Source organism: Plasmodium gonderi, assembly GCF_002157705.1.
Source record: "Plasmodium gonderi DNA, contig: Chr09, whole genome shotgun sequence".
NCBI classification, from domain to species: Eukaryota; Apicomplexa; class Aconoidasida; order Haemosporida; family Plasmodiidae; genus Plasmodium; species Plasmodium gonderi.
The window spans coordinates 1653851-1671061 of NW_021628934.1; the positions used below are offsets into that span (position 1 = coordinate 1653851).

The window sequence follows — 17211 nt, forward strand, 5'->3', positions numbered from 1 at the left end:
GCCTTTTAGGATATTTTAAAACATAACTGGTTTAACACCAATTTTATTCACTTTTTTTTTTTAGGGATAATCTACAATTTTTCTGAAAAGATGGAAAAAGTTTTAACTTCATAAATATTATGCAAATGTAGTTTGTATTTTACCATTTTTTTTTTTTTTTTTTAAAGAGTTGTTTAACAAAGAACTGCATTGGTATAACTGACCGAATGTTTACAAAAAAAAAAAAAAAAAAAAAAAAAAGAACCTATACATGACTAGGAAGATATAAGAGTGATATTATCACTTAGTAGGTTCATCGCTTTGTTATATTTTACCATTCCTATTTGGAAAAACTTCCACCCCTATAAAATGTTAACAATATGAATATGCGTAAATAGGTGTACAGATACATGCACACTTTTTTATATATAGATAAATAGAGTAACAATTGTTCGAGAGTTATTTCTACGAATCAATATTGTGAAAAAAAAAAAAAATGTAACAAAGGATATATAGTATGGCACACATGCGAATCAAAATAGAGTAGGAATGTATGGACACCTTTCAGGGTTTCTTCTTTATAACAATCCGCAATTTTAAATATTTTTATAACTTTAATTTTCTAGCTTTTCTTTAAAACTTTATTTTGTAATTTTTTTTTTTTTTTGGAATAACCTTTGATACAGGAAAAAAAAAAAAAAAAGAAGAAGAAAAAAATAAAGATGTAAACTTATTTGGAACGAAAGTTAAGCGAATTATGTAAAATTATAACAATGAGATGGAGATATGGAAAATGAAAAGGTGAAAAAATGGAAAAATAGGAAATGTATGTGCACATTGGCCTATTACAAGTAAATTTAAAAAAGTAGAAAACATGAGCTTTCAATTTTAAGTAAAAAGTGAGAATAATTCTAAGAATAAAAATTAATGCATCTTTCGGGCAACTCACGTTATGGGAGCTGTGCCAAACAAAAGAGAATGGTGTATAAGTGTTATCAACAGGTGGTAGTGCATTTCCTGCCTCTTCTTCCTCTTCCATCGGTGCTCAGAGAAAATACAAACGCACCAATAGTTGCATTTGTAAAATACGGGAAACGACAATATATATATACACTATGTCGATGTGTAATTATTTATTTTATTTTTTTTTTTTTTTTGATCTTCCCACAATCCACGCGAGAATGGAAATAGGGAACATTTACACATTCCTGGAAAAGGGCGAAGCACAAATTGTGATTAATTTATAGCCGGCAAAATGTGGATGATGGTTCAAAAAAAATAAGACAAAGTAAAAATAAACAATGATAAGTAAATAGCCATAAATATATTCGCATAAATAAAAAGAAAATATATGTACAAATTTTCGCTATTCAAACCGTATGGGGTGCACCCAAATAAAGAAAATCGTTATATTCTATGTTTGCTTTACTTTATTGTGTTCACTCCTCATACATTTTATCTATCTTCTTGTCTATCCTCCTGTCTATCCTCTTGTCTACTCTCTTGTCTATCCTCTTGTCTTCCCTCTTGTCTTCCCTCTTGTCTACCCTCTTGTCTATCCTCTTGTCTTCCCTCTTGTCTACCCTCTTGTTTGATATTTTCTGTCTATCTAAATTTTGCACTGTTTTTACCCTAAACTGATAGGATGTCCCATTTTGTTATTCTTCACAGTGATGAATTTTATTCATCAATTGAAGACTCATATGAAATGTTGAAAGAACACATACTCGTGACGTCGTGGTATAGGAAGGAGGAGGTGGGGGGAGAGAAAAAAAAAAAAAAAAGTGAAATAATATAGAAACTTCATACACACATGTTTCTAATTTCACTGGAGATCCCAATGTTCTCTAATCATTTTTCTTGTCCTTTGCTTGATTCTGAGTTGCTACTTGACTTTGTTCCTGTGCTAATTTCTGGTGTCTATTTTTGTCCACTTTGTATATACACCTCTGATATATGTAACATAAAAATATGATATCGTCACGAAAACATGAAAGTTTATGCATCCAAGGCATGTCAATTAAGAAAAAGGCAATGTCATCAATAAATGTGTTTAATGATTTATATATGAGAGCCTTCCATGGTAGATGTTCAACTGATTTTAATTTGTAATTTATATAAAGTTGTGGAGTCATCATAATAAATCCGAAAGTGTAAACAGTTCCGGCTAATACTGATATTATGTACGAATACCAAGATTTGTATTTGTAATAAAAAAGAGAATAAATTGCATAACCAATAAAACATGGTATTAGAACAATTCCAACATATTTTACAGCTATTTTATCATACTTCTTTGTCATGGATTCTGTATAATTTTTTTTATCTTTCAATAAAATATATGGATATGATTTACTAAATGACACATGAACAGCTTTTGTAACTTTCCATGCAGATAGTGCAACTCCTACGAACATTTCGAATAGTAGCAACCATGACGTATTTTCTGAATCGTATAAATATAATGCTAATATGATATCACATACAAATGTCGTTATAACACTGAGAGCTGATAAACCTTCCATGGATTCATTTTGATACCAAAATTGCATATCACTTTTGAATGCAAAAAAGGAAAATATCGAATGAAGTAAGATAAATAAGGCTGAAAAAATTAGCATATATATATTTGTAGTCATTATAATTTTTTTCATCATATTTATTTCTTTACTAGCTGTTGCATTAGTCAAATTTTGAAATGAAAAAGTTTTGTTATCACTATCCATCATCTGTATCGATGTATCCAACTGTTTTATAAACATGTAATACATAAAACTACAAGTAGAATAATTTATTTCTATATTTAGTACTTTATTTTCATCTGCATTTTTTTCTATCACATAGGAATGAATTTCCTCTTCACTCTTTTTTATTCTGTATGGATCATAAACCGATATATAACTCGTCCTTTTGTCTTTATCTTTTAAAAAATTTTGATCCAAGACGTAATAATCATTTTCTATTAACCAAAAATCGGATAGAAATAATGGAGGGGTATATGTATTGTTGTGTACATTGATTCTCCATCTCTTTAAATGTGGTACGTTAAATTCATTAATTCTGTGTTTTGATTGGTCATAAATAATGTTAATATCTATTCTTTTTTTTATATGATAAAATTCTTCTTTTTCTCCCTTTTCTCCTTTCGTTTTCTCTTTCTCTTTTAATCTTTTTTTTTTATTCTTATAGCTTTCGTCCATCAAATTATATTTTTCATCTTCTTCCGATTCGTACGGTTTCATTTTAACTGTCAGTGGGATATTATCAATTAAAATTTGTTTTTTAAATTCATTCTTTATAGTGCTACTCAGTAACGATTGACTATTTCGATGTTTATAAAAATGTAAAGGTATCATAACGACACTTAAATATTTTTCCCCTTTCCATGAATCATTTAAATAAAAACTGAAATCAGTCTTGTCATATGCACTGAACTTTTTATATGTATACAATTCTTTTTCTCTAACTAGTATCATTTTACTCTTTTTAATATAATCAAAATCGATTGAATGGTTATCACTTAAAAATACATATATGTCAAATATATCCCCATTTTCCAAACTATTACTTAGTATTAAATTTTGACTTCCTACATTATTTCCATTTTTTGGTGCCATCTTATTTTTCCCTCCTGATAAAAAGTACATAACCATGTGCATGATTAGCATTTGCACAATTATTGAAATTAGTTTCTGAAAAAAAGGAACTCTCGCATTTTCGTTCGTACCCCCAGCCCCGTTCTCATTTCCATTCCTTGCTTCACCCACTTCGGTGCTCGGAGAACTTAACGTGGATCCCATTTTTCCTTGATTATCGGTACTTGGAAATTTGAAAACCCAGATGCGTTACTTTTTGCCAGATTGGCTGATTTGTTCTGAATAGGCGTTGCGTATGTGTGTGTGTGTGTACGTATGCATATATTGTTGCATCTATATATTGTTGTATCTATATACTGTTGCATCTATATATTGTTGTATCTATATATTGTTGCATGTGTTTCGTGTTCTTCTTCAATGTTCTTACATTGGGGTTTGCTGAAATGTAGATCTAAGTGCATGCATACTACGTATATAACGTTACTGTGATTGCGATTGTGCCTTTTTGAGGGGTCACGAGGAAGTATTCTCACACCTGTTGATAAGTTTATAAAATTTTTGCCTAAGGAAAAGGAAAATATTCGTTTTTAACCTATAATATAAGTCTTCCTTCACTTACACACTTATATTCCCTCCTTACGATGACATCTTAAGTGTGTATATTTATCCACAGTTCTGTATTTTCAATAAACAGGGGGAATTATAGAGGTACACTCTCTATATGTTTTTTTGTACATATGATTTTACGGGAGGAAAGCTTGGAGCATATACATGTTAAAACATATACAAAATGAAAATGTTACATATGTGCATATATATTATATATATATATATATATATATATATATAAATAGGTCTCCTCGCTGTTTATAACTGAGACGATATCTAAAAATATACATATATGTACAAATGAGTTAAAAATTAATATAGACTACTTCTCATCATTTTAACATGGTCATCCTTGACATAGCATAAACTTTTTTTTTTTTTTTTTTTTTTTTTCCCTATATTATTTTTATCATAACATTCCTGTAAAAAAACTAATCCTTCTTAGGCACAAATTTTTACGTCGCACTGCTGGAGAAAAGTTGCTATGCTTATTTTCTATTTTTGATAATTAAAAATAAAAAAAAAAAAAACATGAAATGTGACACTAGTGTGGCTGAAATAGGAAAAGTTCACAAAACAATCTCATCCAGAGTGTCGCTATATAAATTTTTTTTTTTTATATTCATATGTAAAATGAATATATAAAGGAAAGATCATAGATTTTATTATTTTCCCTCCTATAAGTTATATAACAAAGGAAAAACAAACATTTTTTAATCTGTTCCTTAAGTTTATTTATTATTGTTTAACTTTTTAAATTTATGGAAATCGCCAACCACAATTCAACACTGCCCAAAAAAATAAAAAAAAGGAAATGTAAAAATATGGAAGAATATATAAAAGAAAAAAGATCCTCCCTTCTTCCTTTTAAGACACCTCTATAGACTTAACTAGTTCTTAAGAGTATTATAATTCTGTTCGCATATAATACATTCATCAACAGTAATTTTTTAATACAACATGAATATAACAACTCTGTTTCTGTGTAGTTTGCAGCACTGATTGAGAAAAAAAAGAAAAAAAAAAAAAAAAGAATAAATAAGTAAATAAACTAAAGCCTAAATATTTTCCCATAGTCAAATTTCAGTTCCTTCTGTGGAGAACACGGGAATGAAGCGCAAATTATGCATAAGAAAATTAAAAGAGCAGGTAAAGAAGTGTATAACTTGTAAAATTATGATTTTTTTTCATTTTCTTTCTTTCTTTCTCTTTCTTTTTTTTTTTTTTTTTTTTTTTTTTGCTTAATTTTAAGCGCGCGATTTGTACATATATTAGTCACAGTGCATGTATCAAAACAACGCGAGGTTTTATGCATGTTTTTTCACATGTATTCAAAGGAGAATACTGAAATAGGAAAAACCCTATGGTTTTTTTTTTTTTTTTTTTTTTTTTTCTTTGCATGTTATTTAAGGAAAAGTAACATAACTATATATATATATATATTAACTTCCCCCACCCCCCCCTTTCAAAATTTTTTCGCCGTTTTAAATGAAACACACTTTTGTTACTCTAATATACACACATACAACAAAAACGTAGAAATGACATGTGAATATTAAAGTGTGTCTCATATCATCGTCCACAATTTTGTTAGTGGAACCTTATTTGCAATTTCATTGTTCAAGATAATGATGAAACATAATTGGAACTACATATAAAATGGGCCTTTTTTTGCCCATGCGAAATCTCCAAAATTTAAATTTTTTCCTTTTTTTTTTTTTTTTTTTTTTTCATGAATAATAGTAGGCACATTTTGCAATGTACACCGGGGTGTTGGTGGTCTATATTTTTTGTTTTATTTTTTTTTTCTCCATTAATATAGTACCACCATATATAATTTCCATTGCTTAAAGTGTTCTAGAAAGAAAGAAAAAAATGTTAAACGATAGAATATTCTTTCCGTATTTATAGAAGACTATAAAAATATGCACAGTTTTTTAATAGTCCAAAGGAGGGTGGTGAAGAAACCTTTATACTTGTAAAGTTATGAGGCATTTATCCCATACTTGTGCTCCAAAATTTCCGTTTATTTTTAGTGTACAATATTTTGGAAATATCTTTCCAATTAGTAAATAAACCCTGTTCTCAATTTTAAAATTTTAGGTCTCAGAACGAGTATGTATATACCATAGAGGTATATGTACAGAGGTATCCAAGAGTGTGATAGAATTAGGTAAAAAATTTCAAGCTCTTTCTTTAATATTATCCCAAATGGGTGTGTAAAAAAGAGCATAGAAATCATCCTATGCTGTAAACGAATGAGGGAAAACCCGTAAACTGCTCCTTTTCATTCGCATTTTTTTTTTTTTTTAAACAAAATTGGTGGAAGAGACTACATGGCACTTCATAAACATGCACATAATATATGCAGTGTCATTGTGTATAAAGTTTTAAATTTTTTAAAAGTGGAAGAAAGATGGAAAGACAAATATTTGCACATGTTTCTTTATAAATTTCATAACTCGATAAATTCAGGGGTAGCTAGGGGAAAAGGATAAAATGATTAGTGTGAATTATACAGGACTTTAAATTATTGATAAAATAGGCCCCCACACACACACACATTCCAAATGTTAAAAACAGAACAACTGTGGATAGATACATCACCCAATGATTAGGTGATAAATGGTGCAATATGTTATGGTAAATAAACCATTTAGATATGACAACTTAAATGAGGACTATATTTTTATCATGTTTTGCATTGCAATATTCCCCCACTCCCCCTCAAAAAAAAAAAAAAAAAAAAAAAAAAAAATTTTATAGCACAATCTCCACAGACACATCAATTAGAGGCCAACGTTTTTGCGAGAACTCTTCCCCTTCCACAGGAAATATCACAAACAATTTCATCATTAAACAGTTTTGAATCTACTAGCGTAGGTTCGTTATGATTCTTTTTATCACTTAATGCCAAACATGAGGAGTTGTACTTTCCCCATGAATATAACTTATTATCAGAAAGGAGCATTGAATAGTAGTAAGTACTTCCACCTGCCTGTATTTTATCAATGTTTTTTTTAATAATACTATTTTCATATACTGGACTTAGTGTTATAGCTTTAGGTTCTAACCAAGCCCTTGATCCCCAGAAATAAATAACATTATTTTCTGAACAAGCAATCATATGATTGTCTCCACAAGCTATAAATTTTATTTTAATATTTTCCATGTCGAAATATTTTACTTTGTTTGGATACACTTCATGAGAATATAAATCTCCGATACTATTTTCAATACCTAATTGTCCATAATCATTCCTTCCCCAAACATAGACTTCCCCATCAGATGATAAAGCTGCAGAAAAACTATGACCGCATGAAATTTCTTTAATAATAATATTATTACTTATAAAAAAATCAATTTCTTCAAAAAATAATTGATCTCCATGATTCCCTTTACCTAATCTACCAAATTCACCTCGTCCGCACCCATAAACTTTTCCATTTTTTGTTAAAACTAAACTATGTTGATCACCACAACATATATTTATAAATTCTGCATCATCATTTTTAATAAATTCAACTTTTTTAGGGGTACTTAAATTTTGTTTATTTCCATGTCCCAATCCATTTGCACCTTTAAAAAAATTCCCACCCCATCCCCAACTATATAAATCATTATTTTCATCAACAGCTACTGTGTGTTTGTAACCACAGCATACATCTTTAAATTTTACATTATACTGAGTTTTCACCTCCTTTGGTGTTAATGTATAATTTTTATTTTGATTATTTTCTTCATCTATAGATCTACCCAGTTGTCCTTTGTCATTTAAACCATAAGTGAAAATTTTTCCATCTACTATAAAAGCTGCGTGATTGCAACCAGCTGATAACTTTTCAATTTTTACATTTTCAAAATTTGGTATTTTTTCAGGCATTTTATTTTTTTCTCCAACTTTTATAGATGAAAATATACTTTCACCCGAACATCCCCATCTCCAAAGATTATATTTTTTTTCTATCTTTTCCCCTATTTTTAATTTGCTGCTATAGGATTTTATGTGACATTTGAAAAATCCATTTTTTCTCTTCACTGCGTTTTGAATTTTTTGCATTTTTGCATTTTACACACAAAAAATATATACCTTTTATATATATGCAAACTTGGAAAGGAGTTTTTCCCCTGGAACTTTCCTGCAAATAATTTGGCCACTTTTTTTCCTAGACAGTTCTCCTTCTGCTCCTATAATGCAAATCTCGAGAGGGACATATCACAATCTGTCACATAGAACTTTTATTGTAATCCTTTCTCTCTTTACAGCGTGTATTTTTTCATTAGTACACCTTTGCCACATCTCACTTTACTGCAGTTATCTATATCATATCACATAACTCAACTCCTACAATTAATTAACCACAAGTAGAGAGATAAAATGGTAATAGTATAAAGCCATTCACTAAAGAAAAATGTTGTAAACCTTCTCAGTTTAAAAACATTAAATGGAAATTTTATTTTTACGTATCAAGTTAACAATATTATTTTTATGTTTTTTTTTTTTTTTTTTTTTTTTACAAGTATTGACTGATTTGTCAAATTTTTGCAAAAATGTACCACATCAAGCTATGTAACTCTTCAAAGGATAGAAAATGATGTTCTCTTCTGCGGTTACGTTTTATAGTAAAAAAAAATGTGAATGATCAATGTGCGGGAAAAGTAAATTGAGGTTTTTAAGGGGGCGAAAGCGAAAAAAAAAAAAAAATATAATAGAATAAATAAAATTAATAATAGTAGAGATAATAATAGTGCTTAAAAAAATAAAAAAATGTATGCAATATATTGTCAATAAAAAATAAAATGAAATGAAATAAAATAACACGTTCTACAAGTCATTCTTTACAAAAAAGAAAAGGAAAAGGAAAAGAAATTAAAATAACCGTTGTTCTGTTTTCCCTACCCCTTTTAGTAAAGTTTTACAGACTTTTGTAAATAAACTGTTGCGTCATACAAAATTTGTGAAAATACATATGTTCCGTGTACTACCAATGTTCCTGCTTCACAGACAAATATACAATGCAACATGCAAAAAATCTAAAAAAGTAAAAATGTTGACTTTGCAAATTTTTTATCATACCTGCATTCACACAGGGTATATATAGTGGAACATTTGAAAAAAAAAAAAAAAAAAAAAAAACTAATTCTAACTTGCAGATATATATTCATAGGGTGTACTCGTTAGATACATGTAGGGGACACTATCATGTTGATCCAAAAGAATGTATAATAATAATTGGGAAAATATTTTTTCTTTTTTTTTTTTATGATATAAATAAAATTAACACTTCAAGGTATATGCAAAAAAGGAGGGAAATGCAATTCTTAGCAAATGATACAGGCGAATTTTAAAAATTACTCCTGTTCTTACCAAGTGTGTGTGTGTGTGTGTATATATATAGTATATAATGAATAAGGTGGAATACAAATTTACAACTTTGTGAAAACATTGAAATAATCCTCATGTGTTTCTACGTTGGCATAACATTGTACCATAACCTTCGTATGAAAAAAAAAAGAAAAAAAAAAAAAACTTACGTTGTTAATCGAATGTCCATTTTTTTTTTCTTTTTTTTTTTTTTTTTTTTTTTTACAATTATGCCATTGTTGTAGCAGTTTTCGGTTTATGGTTTTTCGAACGGGTACATAAAAACAAGTGCTTTCTGGACTCAGTATGTGATAGCATCTTTGCATTGTTTAAAAAAAAAAAAAAAAATAGGAGGAGTAGCGTAAAAATACATGATCGAATGAAAAAATGTAGAAAATTAGAAAACAGTAATATGTTTTAACAAATCATTTCTTACAATAAAAAAAAAAAAAAAAAAAAAAATTCTTCCATTTCTATTTTGGTAACTTTTAAAATACTACCAACATGCTTTAACAAAACCTGGGAAAAACATTTTCTGTATCAGTGCTCGAGCTTGATGTCTACACAAACCAAAGAAAGAATAATAACCTCGCGCCCTGCCTGAAAAAGGGGAAGTGTGTGGTACGGGAGGACAGGAGTTGCAATTTGTGTTCATGTTATTGGTAAAGTAGGTACATGCATCAATGTGTGCACATGTACGCAACTTCATTGCACGCCCATGTTTAAATATGTAAGCGACTTCAGTATATATGTATGCGCATATATAAACTCCTTTTTTGTGTGTGTCTTGATACACATACAAACATTTTTCCCATGTGTGAATTTAGCACGAACCTGTGATTGCACATCTGTTCCGGTACCTGACTGGGCAAGAATCCCGTGGTAAAGAAGACAACTTGTATTTCCAATAAACATATTCTATAGGTGATGATGCTTCTGATATATATTTTTTCAACAAATTTCTTTTTTCCTTACATCTTTCAATTAGATATTTGCGTTTTAAATTTCTCTGTACTTTTGCTTCATGTCTTTTTATTACTGTGTACTTATCGTTAGGATCTAGTCTTTTCTTCAAATTTAAAGGAGTTATTTTTTTTATATTGTTTTGACCTTTCCTTTTGGAAACAAATGTTGTAAATCTATTTAAGAACAGTTGAAATGCGCGTTTCTTATTTGGGCGAAGAATTTTGGAGTTGGTTAAAACCAAATAAAAGAACAAAAAATTTATTAATTTCAGCATTTCACATCGTCATGCTTTGGAGAGAATACGTGTCCTGTAGAGACGTATGTTCGTGTCTATGTGGAGAACCATGGGGTTGTAAAATAATAAAACGTGTTACATGAATGTGATTAATAAGTCTCTAGATTGATTGACATACCAATTTATGTGGTATTTCTTCAGTGTCATTTATCAGGTACGTGTATTCAAGTACATTCACACATGTCAATGTGCATATGTGTACTATAAGCGCACTATGTACATAACAAATGGAATTTTCCTTATGTTTGCGTTTCTTTTTTTTTTTTTTTTTTGTTTATTTAGTGGGAAATGCTGTTCATTCGTTAGAGGAGTGCATGCATAAACGTATTTGCTGCATCATGTATATAAACATTTTTAATGCTCTTCAAATGTGCCACTTTGAATGCTCTTCAAATGAGCCACTTTTAATGCCCTTCAAATGAGCCACTTTTAATGCCCTTCAAATGAGCCACTTTGAATGCCCTTCAAATGAGCCACTTTTAATGCCCTTCAAATGAGCCATCTTTCATGTCGTTCAAATATACCCTTTTAGTGTTCTTAAAGGGTAACAAACTTAATATACTACTCTTAAATGGAAGAAAAGTGATTGAAAATTACACTTGGATACGAAAAAAAAATATTGAATAAAAGTTTCCTCCTACGCTTTGATCATTTAAAGTTAACTGAAGAAAAAATTTTGTGCAAATTTTCAACAAAAGAAAGTGGAAAAGGAACAGGTGCACCGCCTAATGTTTTCTGTAAGGGTCTGAATTTCTTCCCTTTTTTTTTTATAAGGAGTTGAAAAAATACTTAAAATTTTGAAAAATCTCCTTCTAGCATAACTTTAAAAAAAAAAAAATTGATAAATCCCAGAATTTTTTTTTTTTTCTTTTCTTTTTAAAAAAAGTGTTTAAATAAACTTCAAAAATTTTAATAATACACATAGATAAGAAGCATATTTTATATGCAACTCCTAAAAAAAAAAAAAAAAAAAAAAAAAAAAAAAATCTTCACAAGACAAAGGGTTCATAATTAAAGAGGTTTACATAGTCAAAAGAATATTTTTAGAGAGAATTTACAATCGAATCGTTCATTTTCTAATGAAGTGTGTCAATTCAATTGAAGGATAAGAGTCCCTCCCAGTTGGGTTTTTAGGAAAGATACTTTTTAACCCATTTTAACCAATTTTAACCCGTTTCAATCCATTTTTACCCATTTTAACCCGCTTCAATCCATTTTTACCCATTTTAACCCGTTTCAATCCATTTTTACCCATTTTCACCCATTTTAACCCCCTCCCCCCCCCTACACTGAAATGGAGTAGCAACAATGCATTTAGAGTAATAGCTCAGTGGACGAGGGAGTGGAACACATTACCCCATACATTTATAAGCAAATAATGTGATCTACTGAATTCTTGTTCTGATTAACAAAATGTTCACGCGGGTTCATAATTTCTCTATGTATAGTGTTATACTTTACATACTTTGGAGCACTACTATTTTCTATGTGCTCAAAGGAGGTATTATTTATTCTATTGTTTAAAATTTCCATTATGTTGTTATGAGCACTAGTAATATTACTGGAAATATTCTTTGCAGATATGTTATGGTTTTTTTTTTTCCCCTTACTACTATTTATACCTTCTATCAAATTCGTTAATCTTTGTTTTATGTCCGTATTACAGTTTACAATATTGTCCACCCCTTTGTGTGTTTCCAATTTTATTCCTTTTTTTTTGTTGTTTAGCATAACATTTTCACCTATTTTTCCATCCCACTTTTTTGCATTAAGAACGAATTTGATATCGTCCTTATTTTTCATGTCGCACTCTTTGATATTTTCACTTTCAGATGCTGAATGGAATGAATTGTTCTGATGAATGTTTAATGCTTTTTTTTTTTTCTTTTTTTTTTGTCTTGATGAAATGTTGAAATTGTCATTTTGTTTACTTATGTTGGAAGAATTCCCCGAATTTAAGGATTCATTATCTATATTTTTGAAGGATTCACATAAACTTTTTATTTTTTCAATTTTTTCATTGCATAAATATTGTTCATTTTTTATTCGTGATTCATTAAAGGGTGATATATCAGGTTGGAAATGTGGCTCACTTTGTGTATTTTTCTTATTATTTAAACGTTCCCTTGTTGCTCTTAGGTAAGTATACTCTTTTGTGTGTAGCTGCCTTTCTTCCTTCCTCGCGCTTTGCATATATTCTTCTCCCCAATTGGTATAAGAGCCACCATCATTATTGCCAGCTTCATCATCATTACCAGCTTCATCATCATTGCCAGCTTCATCATCATTGCCAGCTTCATCATCATTGCCAGCTTCATCATCATTGCCAGCTTCATCATCATTGCCAGCTTCATCATCATTGCCAGCTTCATCATCTCCCTTGTCAGATGTATTAACCGAAAAGGAAATTTTGGGATACCCCTTGTGACGATACATTTCACTATCAAATAGATCACCAACATCGGGAGAGGAACTTCTTTCCTCGCCTTTAATGCTATCCAATTTGCATGAAGCAATTGCTTCGGTGATTTTATTTAAATTTGTGAAGAAGTTTTTAAAGTATTTATCTTGTTCTCCTACTACTTCTTTGTATTCATTTTCTTTGTCCTTCTGCGGGAGGAAGTATGTATGTGCATGTGTGTGTGTGTGTGTAGGGTTTGACTAGAGGGCAGATAAAAGTGGAAGTGAGGATAGTACATGAAAACATTCATATATTGATAACTTTCGAAAGATAAGTAACATGATATGATGATCCATGAAAGACCCTTATCATAAAAACTTACTGTGTAACTCATGAGTTCATTTACTTTTCGGTTCAACTCTTCTAACTTATTCCTGTAGGATTTTCCATTCTGATAAAACTTATCATAATTTTTTGTTAAACTTTCTAAATTCTTTGCTCTGACGGTTAAAATGCTAATCTTTTTCAGTGATTCTATGTTCACTGAATGTAGCCTTTTATTTTCAGCATTCAAAAATGTTATTAAATTTTTCAATTCTTCCAACGTTTCACATTCGTTTTCTTTAAGCATATCCGAAATATATTTCTTTTCGATTTTTCCTCGTCTATCAGCACCCTCTTTATTTTTTTTCATTTTTCCTCTCCCAGATATATGTATGACTCTGTCTCTGTTTATAAAAATCGTTGTGTTCCTTCTTCTGTGTATGGTTAATTTTTTTTTTTTTTTTTTTTTTTTTCTCCTTTTCTTCTTCCTATATCTCCAATTATTCACTAGGAGATGTTCTTATAGAGCATTAAGGAGATCACTAAACTAGGGATGAGAAAGAGGATAAAAATTCTCTCAATTTTAACTTACATTTGTGCTGGTGCATTAGAATATACATGCTTATGTGGATATAAATAAAACGATTTTCCAAATGCATAAGTGGGAAGAATAAGCATGTGTCCCCAGTAAAATGTTAAAGCACATTTGTATGCAGAATGTGTAGATTGTGTAGAATATGTTTGTATCCCTATCCATTCCATTTTTATGAATATTTCAGTAAGACACATTTATGCGAAAGAAAAATCATCGCGACAATTTAAATAAATAGAAATAGAGTATATTACGGTATTAGAATAATAAAAAGGAGAAAAAAAAAAAAAAAAAAAAAAAAAAAAAAAAGACATCCATTTTGGGGATGCAACGATAAGAATAATTTTTTTAGATATATCTAAAATTTCATTTTTTAAAAATTCATTTTTTTGATATTTAAAGAATGCATAATTATATATGCTTGTGTACCCAGTTCTTACTTGTGTAGAAATTTTTTTTTTTTTTATCTCTGTATAACTCGATCTTTTGTGTGAATACATTGTCCTCTTTATACATGCTTATGTGTATATCTCTAGTAGGAAGAATATACAAAAAAAGAAAAAAAAAAAAAAAATTTGCTTACCCTTCCTTTACACGAACATGTTAATATTATAAATGGCAACAAAGAAAAAAGAAAGGTTCCATAAAACAGGGAAATCGAATAAACAAAGTTGTTACCTTAATTTGTCTCATTATTCTAGTGCATCTGATTATGAAATCGGTAAAAGGGAACATCATAAAAACAATTGGGATAGTGAAGGAAACCATTCTTTTGTATTAAATTATAATGGAGAAAATAATAAAAATGTAAACTATTGTGTCAAGTATCCAAACAAATTGATGAATAGACATATAAATGAACAAGAGAAATTTCTTAAAATTGGGAAAAGTGAAAAAAAGCACATAAACGAAGAATTTGTTGATCTACCTAAAACTCTGGATGATGAAAAAAGTGTATATTTTAAAGGTACCCCCTGTAAATTTAAACAAAATAAATGCAAAAAAAAAATAAATGCTACTAATTTAACGGTGCATGATAATACAAATGATAAAATTGAAAAAAAAATTGATATAACCGAACTATGGAATTATTTAAGCCATGTGCACAATTCGGGAGGTAACAGACTGAGGTATAAGTTTAATGAAATAATAGACACACGTAATGATAAGCATAAAAAAGAGATGCAAAATAACACATGTGGAGGAGATAAAGACAGGAAAAATGTACCAGAGGGCAAAGGAGGAGGTGGAGAAAGAGAAGATGACAATTTTAACTATGATGAATATAAAAGCATGGTTAAATACATACTCCCAAGTATGTCAGATAACAAAATAAAATATTCTTGGTGTGTTTTGAAAAATAATTTAAAATGTGAAAAGGACATAATAAATTATAAAGAATTTTCAAATTTCATAAATGCCAAAGGCGGGAATGATGAAAATAGTTATGTGAACAAAATAGTATGTAGTAAATTAAAAAATAAAATGTTAAAGTACAATTTCAATCCCTCAGATGTGAAATTAAAGACAATTAATTATATTGATAATGTTAGGTTAAAGGCTTCTGAATTTTCTAAACATTTTAAAGAACTTATGTCAGAAAAGGAGTTAACAAGTTTGTTTCAAGGAAGGGAAAAAATAAAAATAGATGAACTGGAAAAGTGCATTATGGAAATAATTGAAGAGCGAGTGGAGAATATTGAACCTGTTGGTGGAAAAAATAGCTCTAGCAATCATACTGATCAAGTGGAACAGGAGACATGTGCAAAAAAAAAAAAAGAAGGATTAACAAAATTTAACATGAAAGCTTATATATCCACCTTGTTATCAAATAAAAACAACGAAATACTAGTCGAACATTTCATACATAATTTAAATATTGATTATGAAATGCTGCATAGTCAAAACAAAAGCATAAAAGATGCATACGATTTTTACTCTAGAAGCATACCACCTACAGAAGTAGTGGATGAATTTTACTCAGACGAATTAAATAAAGAAGAAATTAAAAGAGCCAAATTTTTAATTGAAGAAATAGATTATTCTGTCAGAAATAATTTCAAGTCAAATTATGTAAGTTCAAAAAATAGCAACAAAATTGATTCGGAAAATTCATACTTATCCCTTTATGAAATTTTCAAACATCTAGATATTGATAAGGATAGTTATATAACTAAAGAAGATTTACATAAAAGTTTTCAAAAGTTAAAAATTAAAAACATAACAAACACGGATGTAAATATATTTCTCAAGTATATAGATATACAAAAAAAGGGATATATCAATGTCAACGATTTCTTGACAAATTACCAACTTGAAGAAAAATCAATGATTAATTGGATTAAAAATACTAATAAACCATATTTCGAATTTGTTAAAAACCTAAAAAGGGAAAAATACAACCCTAGTCAAAATTCTAGGCAAAGAGCCACAAGTGAGCACGTCTTAACTAATAAAAATGCTTACAATGCAAACAAATACAATAATGTAATAAAAAATTACAATTTAGAATTGGATCCATTTTGCCCTTCTTATGTGATAAGAGAAAGAATACGAGAAAATTTTATGGCTAAAAAAGATGATTTTTTAAACAAACATCTAAAGGCAACTCGGTTCCACTTAACAGGACACAAAAATACCTCTAACATAGTACAACCTATTGAAAGTTCAGACTTGTATATGAGTGATAATTTAAGGTTTAAAACAACATACAATTTAAATTACAACAAATTATAATAATTATGGATACAGGGATGAAGAGTAATTTACACAACATATAAATTGTATCGCATGGAGCAAAAAAATAATTTTTTTTTTTTTTTTTTTTCTTTTTTAAAGACTATGGGGAGAATATAATTCGGTGTGTACTGATTTAAATACGCACTTGTAGAAAATAAATAAAAAGATTATAAAAACACACATGAAATAGTGCATTGTAGCATAGCAATTTTACGCAATCCGATTCCTCAAGTTTGGATTACTTTTTTAGAAAGAACTTCCCACAATTGTGTGTAAAAACGTATATATATTATAAAAATAGGAAATATGTGCAGCATATAATAATGTTTAGCAAATCCTGAGGCG

General features: G+C 29.2%; 5 protein-coding genes across 5 annotated transcripts; 1 reads left to right on the forward strand and 4 right to left on the reverse strand.

Annotated features, from left to right (window-relative positions):
• Window positions 1-1826: 1826 nt before the first annotated feature.
• PGO_093390 (hypothetical protein, conserved) lies at window positions 1827-3779 on the reverse strand (the record flags this gene model as incomplete). The annotated part of the gene is made up of 1 exon (XM_028687927.1): window positions 1827-3779. The coding sequence occupies one exon, from the start codon at window positions 3777-3779 to the stop codon at window positions 1827-1829; it is 1953 nt and encodes a 650-aa protein (XP_028543728.1).
• Window positions 3780-6969: 3190 nt separating this feature from the next.
• PGO_093400 (hypothetical protein, conserved) lies at window positions 6970-8244 on the reverse strand (the record flags this gene model as incomplete). Its single annotated transcript, XM_028687928.1, has 1 exon — window positions 6970-8244. One exon carries the CDS (start codon window positions 8242-8244, stop codon window positions 6970-6972), a length of 1275 nt encoding a protein of 424 aa, XP_028543729.1.
• Window positions 8245-10045: 1801 nt separating this feature from the next.
• On the reverse strand, window positions 10046-10789 carry PGO_093410 (30S ribosomal protein S14; the record flags this gene model as incomplete). Its single annotated transcript, XM_028687929.1, has 2 exons — window positions 10046-10145; window positions 10380-10789. The coding sequence occupies 2 exons, from the start codon at window positions 10787-10789 to the stop codon at window positions 10046-10048; spliced, it is 510 nt and encodes a 169-aa protein (XP_028543730.1).
• A 1386-nt stretch (window positions 10790-12175) lies between these two features.
• PGO_093420 (hypothetical protein, conserved) lies at window positions 12176-13905 on the reverse strand (the record flags this gene model as incomplete). The annotated part of the gene is made up of 2 exons (XM_028687930.1): window positions 12176-13420; window positions 13594-13905. The coding sequence occupies 2 exons, from the start codon at window positions 13903-13905 to the stop codon at window positions 12176-12178; spliced, it is 1557 nt and encodes a 518-aa protein (XP_028543731.1).
• Window positions 13906-14742: 837 nt separating this feature from the next.
• PGO_093430 (hypothetical protein, conserved) lies at window positions 14743-16863 on the forward strand (the record flags this gene model as incomplete). Its single annotated transcript, XM_028687931.1, has 1 exon — window positions 14743-16863. One exon carries the CDS (start codon window positions 14743-14745, stop codon window positions 16861-16863), a length of 2121 nt encoding a protein of 706 aa, XP_028543732.1.
• Between the last annotated feature and the right edge of the window lie 348 nt (window positions 16864-17211).